The following is a 20,675-nucleotide window of genomic DNA, read 5'->3' as shown; positions in this document are numbered from 1 at the left end:
GAAAATAAGTTTTGGTCGCGCCGCGGCTCTTTCTCTTCCCCTCGCCAGTTGATTTAGGGTCTCCAGCAAGATCTTAGCTCGTTTTGGAAAGTGCCTACACATTTCGGGTTGAGTGCAGTTCAACCAACTACTTTGCATAATTTGTATATAAAATAATTTTGATGAATGTGTCCCGACAGAAGCGAACTTACGAAACCCGCTGACCAGGCATTAGACAATAGGAAAAGAGCGTTTGAACTCTCTTTCGCCCATCCTATGTGGGTGGAGATGTGTTTAATATGGCTGCACGACACCTTTTAAAAACAGATGTCGTTCGTCTTGGCAATAAAACTTAAAAGAAAACTTTTTAAATGTAAATTTTAGTTAATATTTCTAAAAATGATCATATGCATATCCGACGTACGAGCAGTGGAAAGCCTCTAGGCCAGGGCCACAATACAGAATGTACTTGGTTGAATCTCAAAGGAGGTACAGTTCAATCAAAAGTATTGACACGGTGAACATTTTTATACTCTGAACCCATTGAAAATGGGAAATCCAGATACAATGGTCTTCTTGAAATTTATGTAACAGGCAAAAGGAGGTGTGGCAGACCCCATAAAGTATATACATATTCTTGATATACTCTAAAAAATTGCAAGTTGGAGTGTGTGAATATATGTAATGGGCGTGGCACATTTAAAAAGGCCTGTCAGTCTGCCTGTCCGTGTAGAATTGACATATTAAATAAATACATTTGAGTATTTTATAGGAATATTTATTTATTTATTATTACTTTTTTAATCATTCATCTTGTTTTAATCTCGTTATCGCTCATGATCGATCATTTAGTTTTTCTAAATTTACCATGGCGTTTCCTCTAATGAATACCAAAATTTAATTATTTTGATTTTGACACTTGATAAGGGGTGGGCCCTATTGAATATTTTAATTAGGAGGTCCAATAATAAGAAGAAAGCACATCAAAAGTTCCAATATAATTTTCTGGAAGGTTGATATTATGTTTTCAAATATTGAAATGAAAAGATGATGTAAACCTTCATAAACAATTAATGAAGGAATATAAATATGTTTATTTGTGGATTAGTAGTTGTATTCAATTTTATATATTGATAAAGTACATAAGCAGATATTCTCACTAATGCCGACTCCACTGTTTTATCTCACATCCACTCTACTCCAATCAACCTTTATATGTATGCCAGAACTATAATTTCCATTTCGATTATTTTTATACCCTGAACCCATTTTCAATGGGAAATCAGGGTATAATGGTTTTGTTGAAATGTTGCAGAAGGAGGCGTGGCAGACCCCATAAAGTATATATATTCTTGATCAGGGCGACGAGCTGAGTTGATTTGGCCCTGTCCGTCTGTCTGTCCGTCCGTCTGTCCGTCTGTTCGTATGTATGAACGCGTCGATTTCAGAAGATATAAGAGCTAGAGACTTCAAATTTTGTTTTTAAAATGTCCGTAATTACAGCGCGCATATCAAGTTTATCATTAAAAATCGATAACTCATCCCGATCTTTTTTTATCGGTAAAAAACCGTATCGAAAACCAGTTATAAAATTATATCTCCTACACCTTTATTGCTAGACTCTCCAAAATTTTTATGTATACTAATATGCAATTTATGCAATTTCGGTTTTTGTTAAAATTTACCCCCACCCCCCCACCCTCGCTTTTGTAAAAAGCGTATTTCAAATACTAGAGACTTGTGCTTTGGCAAATACATGCATATCCAACTTGTAATCATAATCTGAAAGTTTCATGAAGATCGTATATCCACACGCACGTGCGTGCGTGTGTGTGTGTGTGTGTGCGTATTTCTTGTGTAAGCTGAAAGACGCGAAAAATTATTGAAATAGCTATTGTTCCAAGGGTTCAGGGGATCTCGTAGTCGAGCAGTCTCGACTAGAGCTTTCTTACTTGTTATATTAATCAAATGTAATTTGATAGTTGAACTAAAAAATGTTGAAAATCAATAAAAACACCAATTTAAATTTTAAACAAATTTACCAAGCATATTTTATTAACTAGTTTGGCAAATTGAAATATTGCGTGAATTCGTATATATGTATATCAAAAACAGAAATATCTTATTTAAAAGAAGAAGAAGCAAAATGTTTGTTGTGTAAATACTTTTGACCAAGGCTGTAAATGCTGTCTGGGCCAAGATATTATTTGCTGTATATATACATATTTATACATACATATGTATGTATATATTTATATATACAGATATTACGTGTCAGTTTGGGCTCTGGTTCCTTCGTCCCAGCTGGGGCCGGCCGCAATCGTTGCTGTGTCAAGTGTGCGCAAACAAAAGAACTGGGAAAGTGCCACTAATTACAATTCCCACACACACATATATACACACATGCATGCCCATACACGCGCATACACATATATGCCTAGAGGCGCCCCACATTAACATCTGCTAGAAGAGTGTTCGGGTATTTGTGGGGTGTTCGGTTTAACTTGTTGGCTCGGCTCTGCTCCGGTCTGCCTTGACTGAGGTGCTGGCGCTGCGTCCTTGTAGCTGGGCCAAGCGGCAGCTGTCCAGGATGTTTGCACTAGATGCAGCTTGGCTCGGCTTGGACTTGGTTTAGATTTGCTCGCTTATCGATATCGAGTTTCACTTAGTGCAATGCATTTGACCTTTTTCATCGACCTCCTCGTTGTTGTTGTTGTTGTTGTTGCTGTTGTTGGTGCTCGGCCTCAAAATCGATTTTCAATTCAATTGCGGTCTCTGAGGCCAGACCTGTGGCTATGTCAACTGGCCGTGACCACAGTTGAAGTCCGATGATTTCATTTGCGGCCTACGGCCTACGGCCTATGGGCCAGGACTACCTGTATTCCACGGCCTAGCTGCGTGTCTCTGTCAACACGTGTGTGCTGCATCTGGGACACAAACGAACAAGAAAAAAAAAAAAACAACAACAACAACAACACGAAATCGAATTGAATTCGAGAAATTGAGCACAGGCATTGGGACCATCTGAAAATTCACACGCAACAGGAATGAGCACGACAACGCAGGCCGCGGACCGCGGGCCGGTGACAGAGGCGGCAGCAACGCTTGATTTTCACCTGCGCCGGTGGTGGCCGACGTCATCACCAAATTTGGCTGTCCGTTTCAGTTCGGGCAGGTGGAAAGCGTTGTCTAATTTCCGCGGTCAACTGTCCAAACTGCCCAACTGCCAACCTCTTGTCGGTCCACAGAATCGAGGCCAACGAAGCGTTCATTCGAGAGCATTTATACGGCCAGGCCCTATTAATTTCCAGATACACCTACTCGGCATATTTTCAGGGATTGAACTGAGCATTTTGTTTATCCATTTAAAATGTTTTATTGAATTTACTGTGCAAAACGAAGCACATGAAGTAAATAGTAATGAAACAAATTATAATATTGCAGTCCGTTTTCTGAGTTCCCTTTTTTCGGTATTCTACGCCCCCAATTTGTATAAATATTAGTTTAGTTTAGATTTAGTTATGGGACTATGGAATACAGTTTCTCCTGGGCTATCACGACTCTATTGCACTAGGAAAAATTCCTGACATTTTAAAATAAACTTTAAAGGTAAAGCTAGGAGGTTGAAACTTTGCGTATACTTAAGGTATACTAAACCAGAATTTCGGTAGATTTATATTATATATATATTTATTTATTGATTTATTTATTGATTTATTTAGATATGACCAGGCCTTCACCTTGTCCCCTTGCCACAAAAATTACGGTAAAAACATACATATTTATGTCCTCCATATTTATTTTTATACCCTGAACCCATTTTCAATGGGAAATCAGGGTATAATGGTTTTGTTAAAAGTATGTAACAGGCAGAAGGAGGCGTGGCAGACCCCACAAACTATATATATTCTTGATCAGGGCGACGAGCTGAGTCGATTTGGCCCTGTCCGTCTGTCTGTCCGTCCGTCCGTCCGTATGTATGAACGCGTCGATCTCAGAAGATATAAGAGCTAGAGACTTCAAATTTTTTTCCTAGGTCCGTGTATATCACGCGCATATCAAGTTTTCTCTATATATCGATAAATACTCTCGATATTTTATTATCGATTAAAAACCTTATCGAAAGCTAGTTATTTAATTATATCTCCTACACCTTTAGAGCTAGAGCTTCGAAATATATAAATAAATATACATATATAAATGTAGACTTATATATATTTTATATAATTTCGATTTTTGTTCAAATTTAGCCCCCACTCCTATTTCCACCCCCTCACCCACACCTTTGTAAAAAGCGTATTTCAAATACTAGAGACTTGTGCTTTGGAATGTACATACATTTGATTATTATGATTATGATTATATATATATATATATATATATATATATATATATATATATATATATATATATATATATATATATATATATGAGTATATATATCTTAAATTTCAATTCAATTTAATGATGGACAATTTCGTAATTCATTTAAGAAATTAATTAATTCGAAAAATAGGAAAACAAACATATGTAGCTCACATAAAAACATATTGATTAAAACTTAAATAAATAAAATATTTTTGATATGTATCTAATGCTTAATAAATATACAAAATAAATTTCAAACTATATTCGAAATAGTATATATGTATTACACAGAGAGTAGTAGTTCTCTCTTGAAACAGACTCATTAAGTAAACTTCAGATCTATAGGAAAATCAATTTCAATGTAACTAAAACATATCGTGATTTTACATTGTTTCTTGTTTTATTTAAAAGATTTATCCATGCCATTGAGTACGATAGAAGATTATGACAGTACCATATTACGTCATCATCATCATCATTATTAATAAAGATTTAAGCTCTTTAACTGTGCGTAGTACTGTCTGAGCCATGCGCAACTTTATGATGAAATTCCCATTGAGTATTAACAATTGATTCGAATTCCGGTAAAGTGGTTAATCACTTAGGGTACATGGATTTTCTTAAAATGAATGTAACAAGCAAAAAGCAAAGAATTTAAATACTAGATTAACTAGCAGAGTTCAGAGTGTGTTCTACTCGGGCATACCCAACTATAGCACTCATAGTTGTATTCAAAATTATTTATTATCAAATCATTTGGAATTCATGATCAGTTAGATTAGGGAGTCTTGTTTTTGCTATATGCTAAAGTCTGTTATCCAACATATTTTGGGATAGATAATTATATATTTTTGGAGAAATACTTGAAACTGTGAGATTTACTGTTAATGCGGTAATCCGTGCAGTGATTCAGATGAATTGGAGGTGCGTGCGGTTGTGTGGCGTGTTTTGGGCTTATATATGTCTAGCTAAAGTATCGGTACAAGATTGATGAACTTTTGTGTTCTGGAGTCAAACAATTAACTCGGAAATGAAAATTGTTGGGCATGCTGCAATTCCCGTTTCTGCCTCATCACCGACGATCAGGTACCCCCAAATGCCGCCCGCGCGCTGATCAACGCTTTAAAGCACGCAGCCGACCGGCAATTAATCTCTTTGGCAAAACGCCGACCCGAGTCCAGAGTACGCAGCTCCAATGCCAGCTCCGTCTGCAGCTGCTGGCCCCAACGTCACACTTCAATCAGACAATAAAAATATTGAAATGAGCCCCACAGCCGACGCAGAGAGCGCAGCGACCGAATGAATGCAAAAATTCGCAGAATCATTTTAAGTGAAGTTCAGTTTGTGCTACGCTTGCGCTCCGCTCAGGTAATCTCCCAAATGAATAATTGATCGGGCTCTATAATTAACGGGCTCACTCAATGCACTACGTGCTTACAAATTTCCAAAAATAAAATACAAAAAACACACACAAATAAATAAAAATTTAATAAAATGCGAACTCCAAGCGCTGTTTTTCAGGGTCGCAGATTTCATGTGCAATTTTCATTGTATATGTATAAGTGTTTGTTATACACGTTTAGCTAGGTAAAGATGAGTATATCGATTGTGCATCTGTGTAATATGTATCGTTATGGGTATATGATTTAAGTATATCTATAAATTTTACAGCGCCAATATTGTTATTTATTGGAGGAAGAACTTTTGCCTTAGATCTGTTAAAACGATCGATGACATCAATCGATAGTATTGAAGGACACGCATTTTACCGATTGATCGATAACGCCACACTTTGTGAATAGCTGAAACATGGTTTCGAAATTCGAAATTATTTATTGAAATAGTCAATATTTAGTGTTCCTGAGATTTTGTTAGATATTGACAAAAATAAATAAATAAAAATGTAATGTTAATGAAATATGAAACTCTAAAAGAAGCTATTCCCACATGAACTGTTAAATCGATCGATAGCACTAGAGCTTCCAATATTTGAGCAGTGAGTTTGTATTGAAATTATGTGCTAAATATTTTGACCTCGTTGATCGTTGATGGAAGCATTAGAAATCATAAGTATAAGTATAATAAAGTATAGCTACCGATATGCTAATCTCCAGCTGTAAATCACCATTTTGTGGAAATCAACATTTTCTAGGATCAATATGAACGAGTATTACGCAGTCGGATAAGTTATTTATTGCTGTTGTAGTTGTTTTTCGTTATCCCTGCAGCTGCCGTCGGAAGTCATGAAGGTACAGACATACATATATATGAGTTAATTAATTTTGTAGAATTCATTTGAATACTTTTGACCACAAACAATTTGTTGTGGATCTCTGTGCCGGTTCCAGTGAAGTTATGCCCCATGAGAGGTGAATCAAAACTATTATGCCAAGGGTTAAGTCTTCGGCTTATGTAGAACTGCAGGCGACTCCCTCGAATTAGCGCTCGCCTAAAATATGCAAGACTATTTTCTAGCATTCAACAATGTCTCGAATTAAAACCAAAAAATACGTTCAAAACTCAAGTAATTAAACGTTAGCAAACGCATTAGTAAACTGCCGTTTCCCTCGTTAATGATCGTGCCCAGTGTTTTGGCTACAGTTTCGACCGGAATATTTTTACTATTTACTTGTTTATGCATAAATTAACAGCGTATGGTCGCTGGCATAGAAAATTGTTTTATCCCAAAAGAGCATATATACATAGACATATGTATGCTACTATAATTGTTAATTTATTCAAACGACTTGAAATGTAATTTTTAGCCCATTATTAATTTGATTACCCAACATGAAGCCGGCGGCATAACTGAAATCACTTACAGATACAGATACAAATAGAGATACATATATACAGATATACAAATTCAGAGACAAATACAGATACTAATACTAATGCGTACGCATATACTCATAGAGTTAGTTTGAAACAGTTTGGGCATCTATTTTTTTATGGCTTAGGCTTTGTAGCTCGACTTCGTGTGCCGTAAGATATTTAAATTATCTACTCTGAACTCAAATAAAAAGTCAATTCGGCCTCTTCGAGTCTTTCAGCTTGACCTCATTCTTTGAGTATAAATATATAATAAGAGTTTATGTATTAAGACTTCAATAGATACGTGCAAGTGCTTGAGTAGCCAACAGGAAGCAGCGCACGAGTCTCTATAAATATTCTATCAAAATGACAAACCGAGCTGATCTAGAAATGTTCGCATATCCATCTATCAGACAATTTCAACTGGGCCACTTTGTCTTGTTGTTCCCTGCGAAAATTGGATATACTCAAGCGGGGTATACTATTTAGTCACTCAGAAGAAGTCGGTGCTGATTGCAAAAATTATTTATAGACGAAGGGAGCCAACCTAGACATATCTGTCCATTTTTCTGCTGGCCTGCCCATCTCTTCGTCCGTTGATCTTGTGAAATGTAAAAACAAGATAGTTGAATTTTCTTTTAGACGCTTACATAGAGTGTAATGATAACAGATTCTATAGTATATATAATATTCTTCAGTTACATGAGCACAACTCTCAACAATATTATATAAAATTAATTATATTATATAAATATTGAATAGATACTTTACACTCCCCAATCTTTCATAAATTTCCAAATCTCATATTGTAATGCCTCTACTCAGCTAGCCAGAGTATCTCTCGTGTCAGGTAGTTCTACTTCTTTATCTGCGCGTGAGCTTTTCGCCACTTGGCAAAAATAAAATTTATCCTGCACTAAATTCAGTTATCATTGAATATTATTCAAAGAGTCTTCTGAAACTAAAAACTGGTTTAGCTGCGAGCCAAAAGACAAAAAAAAAAAAAAAAAAAAAAAAAAAAGAAATACACCTCCTCGTTTGCCTCCGATTGGACATTGGACATGCGCACAAGTCTGATATTAACTGCTGCTACGATCATTGTTTCATTTTGTTGTTATTTCTTATTTGTATTATTATTATTATTTTTTTTTATTTTTGGCTGTACTGGTTTTAAAGCGTAAGTTTACGGAAGTGTTATGTGCTTGGCACGCCCTCGACCCGCCCGCAATTACTGCTCGATCGGAACGAGTTCTTGAGACAACGCCATTAGCATCGGCATTGTTAACGTCATTAGTTAGTGCCACATTTTGGATCATCTTAAATGATTTTGATGCCTGGCGATGTCATCGAGCTTTTAAAATTTGCTCTCAGTATTTAAAAGTATAAGTGATTGGTATGTTAATCAATTTTTAAATCTTTAGATGAGGAGCATGAGGAAGTGCTCCATATGAGACGAATATTGCAGATATATCTTATGAAAGTTTGAGTGTAAGGGTCACATCATATGGGAAATTTGTTGTGGAAAATAGTATATATCGCATTACAGGACAAGGAAATCATATGAGAAAGACATAGAAATATATATGAAGGGGATCCCCGATCATGACAATGATCTTATAAATATGATATGGCTTATTATTATTATGAATAAATAAATATGAATAGTAACATATGAATGTTTGTAAAAGTGGGTCACATTGGGCCGATTTCTTATACATAGTATATTGCATTATATGAGAAAGAGAGAGAGGGAAAGAGAGAGTTTTTCATAATAAAAAGAGCATGTCGTATGGGGATAATAGCATATATAAATATGGAGGATATCTTATGAGGAGGATATTATATTAAGAAAATATCAAAAGAGGAATGACATGCGAGTTATAAGCTCGCACTTTCATTTGTGAGTTAGAAGCTATGCGAAGAAGATCATTTAAGGTAGATATGATTAAAGAGTACATACGCTTCAAGTCATATGAAAAACAGATATAATGTAAAGCAAATCTTGTAAGAACCACGTTTTATTAAGGAATGATGAGGACTTTATATGACAAAGATATACTAAGCGCTGTCATATTAAAAATAAATCGTATTAAGAGAATACCAGAAGAGGGAAACTTCAATCTATCTTCAAGGTCAATCTATAACAGGATGTCAACACATGGAATAAAAATGATATCATATTATAGCTTAATAATGCGACTGATGCTTAGCAATGGAATGGAATCACTTCAGTTTAATATCAATTACAATCGTCGCTGGCTTGGCAAATCAATTCAGCCTATTAACCAAGTTGCGGCTGCTTAAAATAGATCATGATATCATGGACTGTGTAGCCAGTCGCGGCAGCAAGCAGCATCCATGGCCTTTGAGCACACCCAGATACAAAATAAGTAGTTTGGGTTTAGTGTTTACTGTTTCAGACGCGGTTTAGTTGCCAATTTTAGTGATACAAACAATATAAAAACAATAAAAATTTGAATATTGTGATGCGGTGCGGTACGGTCCGCGCCTTCAGTTCGCACACTGCGTCAGAGCGAAGTTTTAGCATAGTGAGAGCTATTAAAAATGATTATTGGCCCATCCTCATTAAGATTCAACATGCATAAATTTCGTCGTCGGAGCCACGATTTATCGAAAGCTAAACGAATTTCGTTTATAAATGCGTACTTTAATCGGATTTATTGCTCTGGCTAACAAACTATAACAATAGTTAAGACCAGCTACAATGAAAGAAGTTTCCATTTACATACCCACATACATATATATACATACATACATACATACGTCTATATAAAGGTATATGGAGAAATTGCGACAAAAACTATAAAATTTAAGATGATTAGACGAGCTGCTTACCTGTTGCTGTTGCTGTAGATGGTGCTGCTGGTGTTGTACCAGTTCTTCTTCCTCTTGTAAGTCGTTCTCGAAGACGTTGCTATGCGGCAAACTGACGTAATTTACATCCAAATGGGACAGGGAACTTTCCTGCAATTTTCGCGCATTCATCACACGAAATTTTACACAATGTTCTTACATTTGACAATTGGCGTTTGATTAATTCTCTTCTTCTTCTTTGATTTTTATTTTTTATTTTATTTTATCTTATTTATTATTTTTTGGTTTACACTTGAAAGATTTTCGCCTTCGAACGAATACTGTAAATGCCAAAGAAACTCATGTGTGAAATTCTCATGTTGTGGATCAGAAAAGTTGCCAACAATTGTTAATTGAGTACAGGGGAACATGTATTTATAATGTGAAAATAAACATTTTTAAAACAGTTTTTTCTAAATTTTTGTATAAAATAAATAAAAAGCATATAAATTCTTTGATACATTATAAAAGAAGTGATATTCTATTTTTATTTTAACAATTAATAATAATTACCAAACAAGTAAGAACGTTGCAGTCGGGCGTTACCGACTGCGGAATACTCATTCACATCCCATCAACAATGTAGTAGTTAAGTTTCGCTGTAATACTGTAGAATATACAGGTTTTTTCGATTTGCCACGCCCCAACTACGCGTAGACACCTCATTTTTGGTCAGTTTTTAGAACGAGATAGCGGTACCCTAACTGCAAAGTTTGAATGCTTACTCTCAAAAAGAGTGAAAATTACAGGGTATTTTTCGATATGCCACGCCCGTAAAGGGGCGTAAAAATTATTTTTTGCGGAATCGATCCAAATTTGAAGCTTCTAGCTAATATACTGTAGGAGATATAAACTTTTGGAGATATAACATTAGCTGACATGCAAAATTTCAGCATTCTAGGATTACAACTTTAGGAGATAAAGTTTTATCCGATTTGCCACGCCCCCAATGGGCGGAGATATATCCGCCATAGCTTGTGGTCTTGGGTGGTCGATGCGGACCTACATACCAAATTTCAGCTTTCTAGCTCTTTAACTAACATGATTTCTGGTATATCGGAAAATGCATTTTCCGGGTTGCCAGCGCCCCTAGTGGACGGATCGGGAAAATTTTAACACTTTATAAATCGGAGATATACACGAGTATATGTTCCAAATTTCAAGTCTCTAGCTTCAATAGCGCCGAAATAGATTGCGTTCATACGGACAGACGGACGGACAGCAAGACGGACATTGCTCAAAACCAATATACTGATTCACTTTCGTGAATGAGTATAATAAATATAATTTATTATTTAATTTTGTAAATATACAAAATTATATGTATGAAATAAATCAATAGAATGATCTTTAAAAATTTCGTATTATTATAAAATTTATGGATAATAATAAAAATAATAAAACTTGTTTAATTGAAGTTAAAAAAATAAATAAATAAATAAAATAAAAATAAATTATACAAATAAAATGATCTTAAGCAGTTTATAATGGTGGATTTTTTTTCTTTCAAAAATTAAAAGAAATACAAAAATTACAATTTATTTTACTTTATAATAAATGGAACGAATTTTCGATTTATCCCAAAGAATTTATAGCATATTAAGAATTGTTCATTATTTAGTTTATTTAATTTAAAGTTAGAAGTAAATTAATGTTCAAACTTTAAAAAAATATAAACACAAATTTGTTTTTGTTAATATTATTTTAAATTATTTTAAGCACTTTTGTGAAGTAATAAAACTTTGATTGCACTTCAACCACTAAAGTTAATTAAAGCCTCTCACTCTTCAGAGAAATATACATTTGTATTTAAGCCACCATTTTCTGTGAGTGTAGAGCCGTTGAAGAATCACCATTAATGATGGTCTCAACACTCGTAACACGTTGCACTTTGCATTGCAGCCAAAACGGAAAAGCACTTCGAGGAAAATGAGGAAGCTATTTGAGCAACAGTGCTGCAATTCGTTATGCGGCAACAAAGTGTGGAAGCAGCAAAGGCAGCCATGGCAGCAGTGGTGCAGTGGGTGCAGAGGCGGTGCTAACCTGATTTCTGTAGCACCACTTGACATTATAAAGTTTTTTAACCAAACGCCTCGACGTCTCGGGAACAGCACAAAGCCAAAGGACCAGCCAAGCGTAAGGTGTTTGGGCAGATGGGCAGGTGGGCAGGTGGGTGGGTGGCTGTTTGGTTGGCGTTGCTTGAGGCAGAGAATTGCTTTTTGCCCAGCCACAGAAGAAATCTGGCCGTGCGAAGCAGGAGCTGCTTGTTGAAACAATGACTGCAGGCACCTGCAAACGGGGTTAATAAAGCTAACCAGAGTTGGGGCTGGCCCACCTCAGGGAGCGCCACGAACTTCGCGAAGCACCGCACCGGTAGAGCCTGCCAGAGCCGGTGCCCAGACCACCAGGTGTCGTTGACTGCACTGCGTTCGCAGGGCGCGCAAGGGAATGCAAACTTTGCTGTAGACTGGTTATCTGCGGTCTCACTCTGTGCCAGATGCATGATTTACAAATCAAATCAATCCCGCATTAGGCCCGCTCCTTTTCCCCTTTTTGGCAAGAGGCCGCTGCCAAGGCGGTCAAGGCTAACTGCCAACTCTTGGCAAAACTCACTCGAGCCGCATAATGAACACATTATAAGCAACGCCACGGCGCGTTTACTGTCTGCTTTGTGACACAATTATAATACGCGCTGCCAGTTCATAAATGTCACAGGCTTTCCGACCAGGCCCAGTAGGAACTTGTACTCTGTCTTGAATGGGGTAAATGCATATATAGTTTACATATACTTTACAGTCAGGGGACAATACAGTCGGTAAATAATTAAGTCACAACACAGACCTACAGAATTTGGTAAGCAAGCACGCAAAGCTTCTATTTCGACAAAGGTTTTTGACCTGCTGAAACTGAAGCTGTAACTAGAATCAGGTTTTTAATATATTTCATATATTAGCTAAATGACCTCTGCAGCTCTCTTGCCTCCCTTTCGTCAAGAGTCTTTTCATGGAAGATGGCACAGGAATTAGTCAACATTTTATACTATCTGAAATGCAGCTAATTAATTTACATAGGGAAAAATGAGAATTTTTTAATGTCCGTCGATCCGTTTGCTAGTTTCTCGTCGCTATTGAAGCTAAAGAGTAGAACAATTTGAAATATATATGCGTTTAGGTACTCTCATCTTCAAAAGTATTAAGATAGTCTCGATACGCTCACTAGGGCGTGGTAAAACGATAATAATATATCTGGTATTTTGGAAATGCGCGTTGACAACCGAATATCGGAAATATATAGCTAATTGCTGAAATCGATAGTAAACTTAAAAAATATTATTGTTAACCTCCTCTATAAAATACCGAGAAGTGAATTTGACGCCCTTGGAGACATGGCATATTGAGTGCAGTTGAATAAGTATGTCGTGTACGCCTTAAAAGCTATATTTAAATATATTGAGGGAGCTTGCATTTTACAAGAATGTCAAATATTCAATAGAATATAAATGTCATATGATGTAAGCAGTCCTGTATGTTCGATTGAATTATGCTTGCTACTGATAGGTTTGAATTTTCCAGCAGTGAAGTAACGGTGTTGGTAGAGGCAGTCTATATCGCACATAAGTTCTGAGCTCACTTCCAGGACTTTTTTTTTGTAGATTTATATTTTGATTATAATTTGTTTTCCTTTTTCATTTAGCAAATTTAAAGAGACGGTGCGTTTAGATGCTCTGCAGATTGTTTAGCAAATGTCTGTTAGGATCAAGACAGTTTTAATCTTTATGCATACTTTTCCGAAAAACAAGCTTTTTGATTTTTATATAATGCTAACAAGCCCTTGCTATATTCTAGCTATTGTGTGTATTTTAAAATCTAGATCAGGCGGTGTTCAGGGTAACTTCAAGTAAAGCCTTGACGCATTTAAATTAGATTTTAATTCCCTTAGCTGAACACTTTTTAAAAATGTAGTCAGATACTAGTTTATATCCTTTTGAGTTAATTTTGTTATTTGGAGTGAACTGGGTGGCATAACCTATCAGTATCTATATCTACATATATAGATCTTTATATATGTACATATTTATATACATATATAGCATTTATATAGTATATCGTTATAAATTTGAACACGTTCCTAGAGAGGACTACGATATGTTTGTTGCCGTTGGGCTACTTGACAGCATCATTGATTTTTCATTTTTCTTCCTTTTCTCTTTCATTTCCGTTTTCTTGTGTGTGTGTGTGTGTGTGTGTGTGTGTGTGTGTGTGTATGTGGAAGCCTTTTGCTTAAATTACTTTTTGCTGCCAAGCACGTGCATGCCAAAGGGACATGTGTATATGTGCATAGAAATATATATATTTTGTGAGTGTATTGGACTGCTTCTGCTTCTGCTCTTCTGCTTCTTCTTGCTCTTGTTGTTAGTTCATAACAACAACAAGCCGGCACAAATAGCTGGCAAACAATTTGGCTTTTAATTGCAGGACTCGGGCTCTGGCATAGTTCACAAAAAATTTTGGCGTGCAGCGAGAGGGCCGATGGCCACGTTGCGTATACGCCCGCTGGGCCAGCGACAATGGCGAAGCGAAAGCGTAAAGCGAACTCAGCAAAATGCAAAACGAAAACGAAAAACAAACACAATAAAAAACCAAATGGCAAAAAAATAAAGGAACAAAAATCAATTTGTATTAACAATGAAATTTCGATTTGCGCTAAGCATTTCCATGCTGCGAGCTGGCCAACTGCCGAGCTGTGACCTGAGAGCTGCTAACTGAGAGTTGCGAGAGCGACAAACTTGCAGATACTTTTGTATCTGTGACGCCTCTGACTGACTGTCTGTGTGTGTGAGTGCGAATGTCTGTGTCTGTGTCTGTGTGTGTGCGTGTGTGTGTTTGTTTGTGTTGTTTTTGTGTGCGTTGCTCCTGTGGCTTTTACATAATTAAACGTCACGACACGCGCTAACTCTGCTTTAAATGGCGAGCAACGGCTTGCAGGAGGAAACGCATTTCGTACGGAATGTGCAGAGCGCTGGCCACTCGCTAATGATTTCCCCGGGGCTCGGTAACATTCACTTATCACCACATTATTATTTTCTTTTTGCTTCTTTTTTCTTATTTTCTTTTCTTTTCTTTCCTTCTTTTTTGGGGCTTGACACACACTCGCAAACACACGCACACACACAGGCACACACTGGAACACTAACACGATTACTTACACTTGCGTATGCTGCAATTTGCAGTGCACAACACAAAAACACGGACACGGACACGGTCACGGAGCAGGAGTCGGACTTGGAGTCATAGACCAAGTCGGAGGAGGCGGAAGCGGAGGCGGAGGCGGAGGCGAGCACGCGTGGACGTAGACGTAGGCTTAGGCGTGCCGCGACGAGCACCTTGGCTCACACTCTGGACACTGCTCAAGCGGAAGCGTGCTTAAATTAATTTCATTAATTTTTCCGGATTATTTCTCTATTTTTTTACTTTTTGCTGAGGAGTCGCGCTCGTCTGGAGCAGAGAGCTACGGGTCAGTATCGACGGACCAGGCCACTCGACCCTGGGCTAAACGCTTACGTGGACACAACAAGAGACACAAACGCGATGGCGAAACGCTGGCAACTAATTTGGGTGACGCTGGTGCTGCTGCTACTCCTGCTGCCGCTGCTGCCGCTGCTGCTGGGTGTCTTAGGTTCCACTAGAGACGCTTCCAGTTACCAAATTCCAGGCAGCCAGGCTCAGAACCACAAAGAGCTTTACGCCACCTCGAGTGGCCACAAATGGCAGCAGACGAGCTTGGGGCACGACCTATCCCAAAGCTTTGACATGGCCAACAGTCGCTTGGCTTCCACACACACACACACACACACACGCAGACACAACACACATTTCGGTCTTCCACTGCGCAATGTTGATTCTGCGCAGGGCAGCAGCACGTGCCACACCACAGTTCAGCTGTCAAAGCCCCCACAAGACTTCGCCTCCTGCTTCACGCTGCTGTTGACTATTCCAATCACTGACTGTTGACCACATATATGTGTATATGTATTTGTGTCTGTGCGTGTTTGTGTGTGTCAATTGGAGTCAGCAGCGCATGGATCAACCTCTATGCCAGACAATCGACGCCTGAGTGCAGCTGCACTTGCTCCGATGTGCCGCCAATGGGAAATGAGTTGAAGCAACTTCATTTCTCGCCCGTGCATGGGAAAGCCTGTGCGTGTCTCTGTTCTAGCCGCAGTCAAAAACACAACAGCAACAACAGCAACAACAACAACAACAACAACAGCAACAAAGTACGCCTTTATTGACTTTAGTCCTGCAAATGGGTTTCTGGGTCAGGCCAAACATACTGGCACACACACACACACACACTCACACACACATACAGAGGCTCAGATTTGTTTGCGCATTGAATAGCTGAAAATGCAAATAATTTTCTTCTCTGCTTCCTGCCCAGCGCGAGGAGATGCACAAATTTATAATTCAACGGCTGGTGGAAGGGCCGAGGCAAATTTAGCTGGAAAGTGGGCGTGACACTGCACCGATTTACTCTCATTAACTGATGTATCTATATATATTTATATACATATCATAGATATATAGAGCTCTGATGGTATTACAGAGAAATTGACTCCAAGCCTACATATTTCATGCCTGCACATGATAGGATTAAATGTAAAATCATCTCAATGATAAATATGTATGTACAAATAGATATTTACATATATCTAAGACTATAAGGACGATATATATGTACATATATAATCTTACGGACAAATACACCTGACTGATCGGCTTATGATTCATGCCCGTTCCCCCTGTCTTGATATAATATCATTTATATTTAGTTCCTTTTCGTTCTTAGTTCGCAGGGCCTAATTTAATTTATTTATAAGTTTGTTACGTAGTACACATTATGAAAATTCATATAGTATAGGTATTTATAAGGTATCACCCAGTTCGAGCTTACCAAAATTATGAAAAGAATTATTTACAAATATTTGTTAAGTGTAAAGATTAACTGTCTATAAAATATTGTAGATATAAAACTTGTATTCTAATTAAACGTATCAAAATTTTATTATTTTCTAATTTTTTTGTATTCATATTTTTTATAAATATTATAATAATTTTTTAATAATAATAATAATAATAAAGGTTTTATGATTTTACTTTTTTAATTAACTTAGATTTAAAAAAAAAAAATATGTAAATGGGTTTTATTATTTGAATTGTTTTATTTTCTAAAGTTTTAAGTGTGAAGAAGCATTATGCAAAAGAAACAAAAGGAAAAATCAATAGCAAATTTATTAAATACTTCAATTACACTTCATTTAATCTTCGATCGCTTCACAAGTTCTCTCCAAGTGTGAAGCTGCGCCTATCTGTAAAAATCTGCACCCATCTCTGACTAAAGTATGAGAATTTTAGTCGGGAGATCCTATAAAATACCCTCAATAAACATTCTACTCTTATTTTACTTCAGACGGTATTTACATTTTATGCAGTAGCTGCGCTTGATCCTCACACAGTTGCCCTAATTCAGAAGATATGTTCCTGATTAATATTAGTAGAGTTTTTAAAAACAGGTATTCAAGGTTATATTGTTCATAATAGTCTGAGAACTATTTTAAGTTCAAATTCAATTTTACAAATTAATTTTATTATATTTTTTATTATATAAATTTTTATTATATATACTATATGTCTAGGAAGAAAATATCTAAGACCTCTACTCTAAATTTTCCATATAATATATTCCATATTATATATCTCATATTATAATTTAAAATATATTTAAATTTAAATTTATTAAAAACGATGATTTGATCAATTTTTCTCAATTCTTTTTTCCTGTTTTATTTTTGTGTAATTTTCTCCGAGTGTAGAAATTAGCTAAATCTATATTATATGCTCGCAATGCAGTTTGTTGCATTGTAAGGGTTAGCTTATTGTTTACCGTTTTTTGGCCATGGTATCGAGCGAATCGACCAGGCTAAAACCAAAAATGCTGTTAGATTCGCTTTACAAAGGCCGTTGACGATGGCATCAAAGGCAGATGCAGCACTGGGCAGAACCGAAGGGGTGGGGAGGAAAGGGGAGGGGGATGAACTCTGAGAATGGGGCTCTAAATAACAGAGCTGAACGATTCGGAAAACAATGTCAGCGTGCGCAGTTTTAATGATTGCAGATATTTTAATGCGGCGCTAAGCAATGCATTGTTCTCAAGCTGCTTATGAAATGTATCTTTGTATCTTTGTATCTTTGTATCTGTGGGCCGCCCGATGGGACGTGACGCATGGCGCCTCTGGCTCTGGAGTGCCGCAACTGCAGAGCGCTGCAAATTGTGACAGCGAAAAATTGGAGCAACGGCAACGATTACTGGTGGAACGATTACGAATCACTCAATGACTAAATAAGCCAAACTCAGCCAATCTTCTTTGGCTTTGTGGCCAAAATGCAAAATGATTGATTTTCTTTGGCAGCCATTATTGCTATTTGCTGTTTGGCTTAGGTAAACCCCGTTTATGTCGAGCTAATTAACAGAGACAGACTATGCGCTGGAAACAGTGCTGCAAGCAGTTCATTGAACTCGCGAATTCAGGTCAAAGGGCAACTCTACTGAGGATCGGCACAATTGATCAACAAAGACTGATCTAAGTCGGGTAATCAGCGAAGATTGCATTAAGTCTATAAATGAGTCAACTTGAACGTGGCTTAAGTTCTTAGTCCAGTCCCCAAGTAGTTCATTCAACTCCTGATCTTCTGACTTCTGAGGCTCAGTTCCTGTGATCCAGTAATCCAGCTGGAAGTCCATCATCAATGAACTATTGAATTCAGGATATACTGAGGATCAGCTCCATTGGTCAGGCATTTCAACTCTACTTTCTAGACTGGTCTCACCTCTCGAATACAGGTCCCTTATGGGACAATATCACCAACTGAGGATCCGGCCACTAATCAACCAATACTGCTCTAATTCCATCTATAATGACTCAAATAGAACTTATCTAAGCTCTGTACTTTGGCCAAATAATACAGGAAACTTTACCGCTGTGAGCCTAAGGCCATATTCGATAATTATTAGGCCTTTATGCTAGTATATACATATGTAGATACAAGAGAAATACAGTTTATGCCTAAACTCTGAAGTATGTTTAAGTTCAAGCGACGATTGCGCTGGGGGCATGAGCACAACTGTACTTCAAGTATGGAACTTGTTCAATATGATCGACACCATTTTGAGCTAAACTGAGCTAGCGGCACTTAATTCGCTGCTACAATAGAAAAGCCATACACTAATACAGTAATACAGCACTAAACACACACACACACACGCACACACGCACGCACTCTTTCACGGCGAGTACTCAATTTCGAGGCGAATATCTTTTTCGAGTCTTCCCAAGTTATTTTACATACATATGTATGTATGTATGTATGTACGTAATGTATGTGTGCATATGTATGTAACGTATGTGTGTATATACATACATACATGTACCCCCACACAATCATACATAAAGACGCACACACTTGAATATCTATTTGCGTGCGTTTGATGAAAATAACATTTTGGTTTCTTTCTTTTTAATCATAATTAAATTCATGGTTCGTGTCTCAACATGAGCGCAAATCAAAAGCTGTTTGCCTCTTTGCCTTATTCGCTCTTTCGCTGCGCTACGCCAACTACTCTTGCGCGCGCTCTCTCTCTCTCGCTCGTTTGCTCGTTCAATCGCTCGCTCGCTCACACTCGTCTGCTTCTTGCTCGCACTCGCTCTTGCGATGTTGTTTGACGTCGCCGCAAGGTGAGCGTCGCATCGTCTTCGTCGGGTGTGTGCGCGCGCGCGTGTGTGTGTGTACACTTTGAATGTCTCGATCATTTCTATTGTCCGCACACACATTTACACATATGTGTGTATGTATTTGTATTACTTTTTATTGCGCTCTGCTGCTCGTGTAGGCCGCGTCAGGTTGTAGCGTTTGTATGAGCATAGGTGTAGCTAGGTAGGTAGACATACACACACACACACACACACACACAGCACACACACACGCGTTGGTCTTAATTGCGCCTCCGTTGGCTGATTGCTCGTTTACACGAGCATAATTCCATCCAATCTAATGCCGAGGCGTAATTTCACTTTGACGAAAGCGCCACCCATTTTCTAGAGCATCTTTGGCCCGTACACTGTGCAGCGTGTGTTTTCTTTCGCTTTTGCTAGTACACTCTGTGCTCTCATTCACATACCCACACAACTACACACGTGCTTCGATAATTTCATAATCATGTTTCTATTTTTCACATTGATAACTCCGCACCGGAACTGCAAAGCTCGAGCAACTGAAGCCCTCATGTAAATCTGGCGCATTCATGTTTTTTTTTTTTTTTTTGGTACAATGTCGAGGCATTAATAACTCATACGCAGCCCCAGCATCTCCATCTCCATCTCCATCTCCATCTCCAGCACCAGCCCCATCTCCATCTCCAGTCCCATAAGCGGTGTCAACGACGCCTCCACTTTCATTCGAAAGATAAATGAAATGTCATTTGCCGTGCGTGTTTTTAGTACAACAGATCGAACGACCAGCATCATTATTCCTATACGCGCATATATAAATATGTATATTTATATATTTGTACATATATATGTA

At 37.5% G+C, this 20,675-nt stretch overlaps 1 protein-coding gene across 12 annotated transcripts in view; it reads right to left on the bottom strand.

The window, feature by feature from the left end:
* The window catches only part of LOC6577948 (voltage-dependent L-type calcium channel subunit beta-3), a 56,368-nt gene extending 40,754 nt beyond the window's left edge, over positions 1–15,614 (bottom strand). For 11 of the 12 annotated variants that reach the window (XR_006357377.1, XR_006357379.1, XR_006357378.1 and 8 more), the window contains exon 1: positions 10,018–10,316. Coding sequence is in view for 9 of the 12 variants with exons in the window: in XM_044009298.1 (XP_043865233.1) it covers positions 10,018–10,167 (150 nt within the window). In the remaining 3 variants the exon portion in view is untranslated. Of the gene's footprint in view, positions 1–10,017; positions 10,317–15,506 lie in introns of those variants that run through there. The other variant, XM_044009296.1, reaches the window with a different exon arrangement.
* Positions 15,615–20,675: the final 5,061 nt, after the last annotated feature.

This window comes from Drosophila mojavensis, unplaced genomic scaffold (genome assembly GCF_018153725.1).
Source record: "Drosophila mojavensis isolate 15081-1352.22 unplaced genomic scaffold, ASM1815372v1 contig_49, whole genome shotgun sequence".
Classification (NCBI taxonomy): Eukaryota; Metazoa; Arthropoda; class Insecta; order Diptera; family Drosophilidae; genus Drosophila; species Drosophila mojavensis.
Note: the sequence above shows the minus strand (reverse complement) of the source record. Positions and strands in the feature narration are given on the sequence as shown.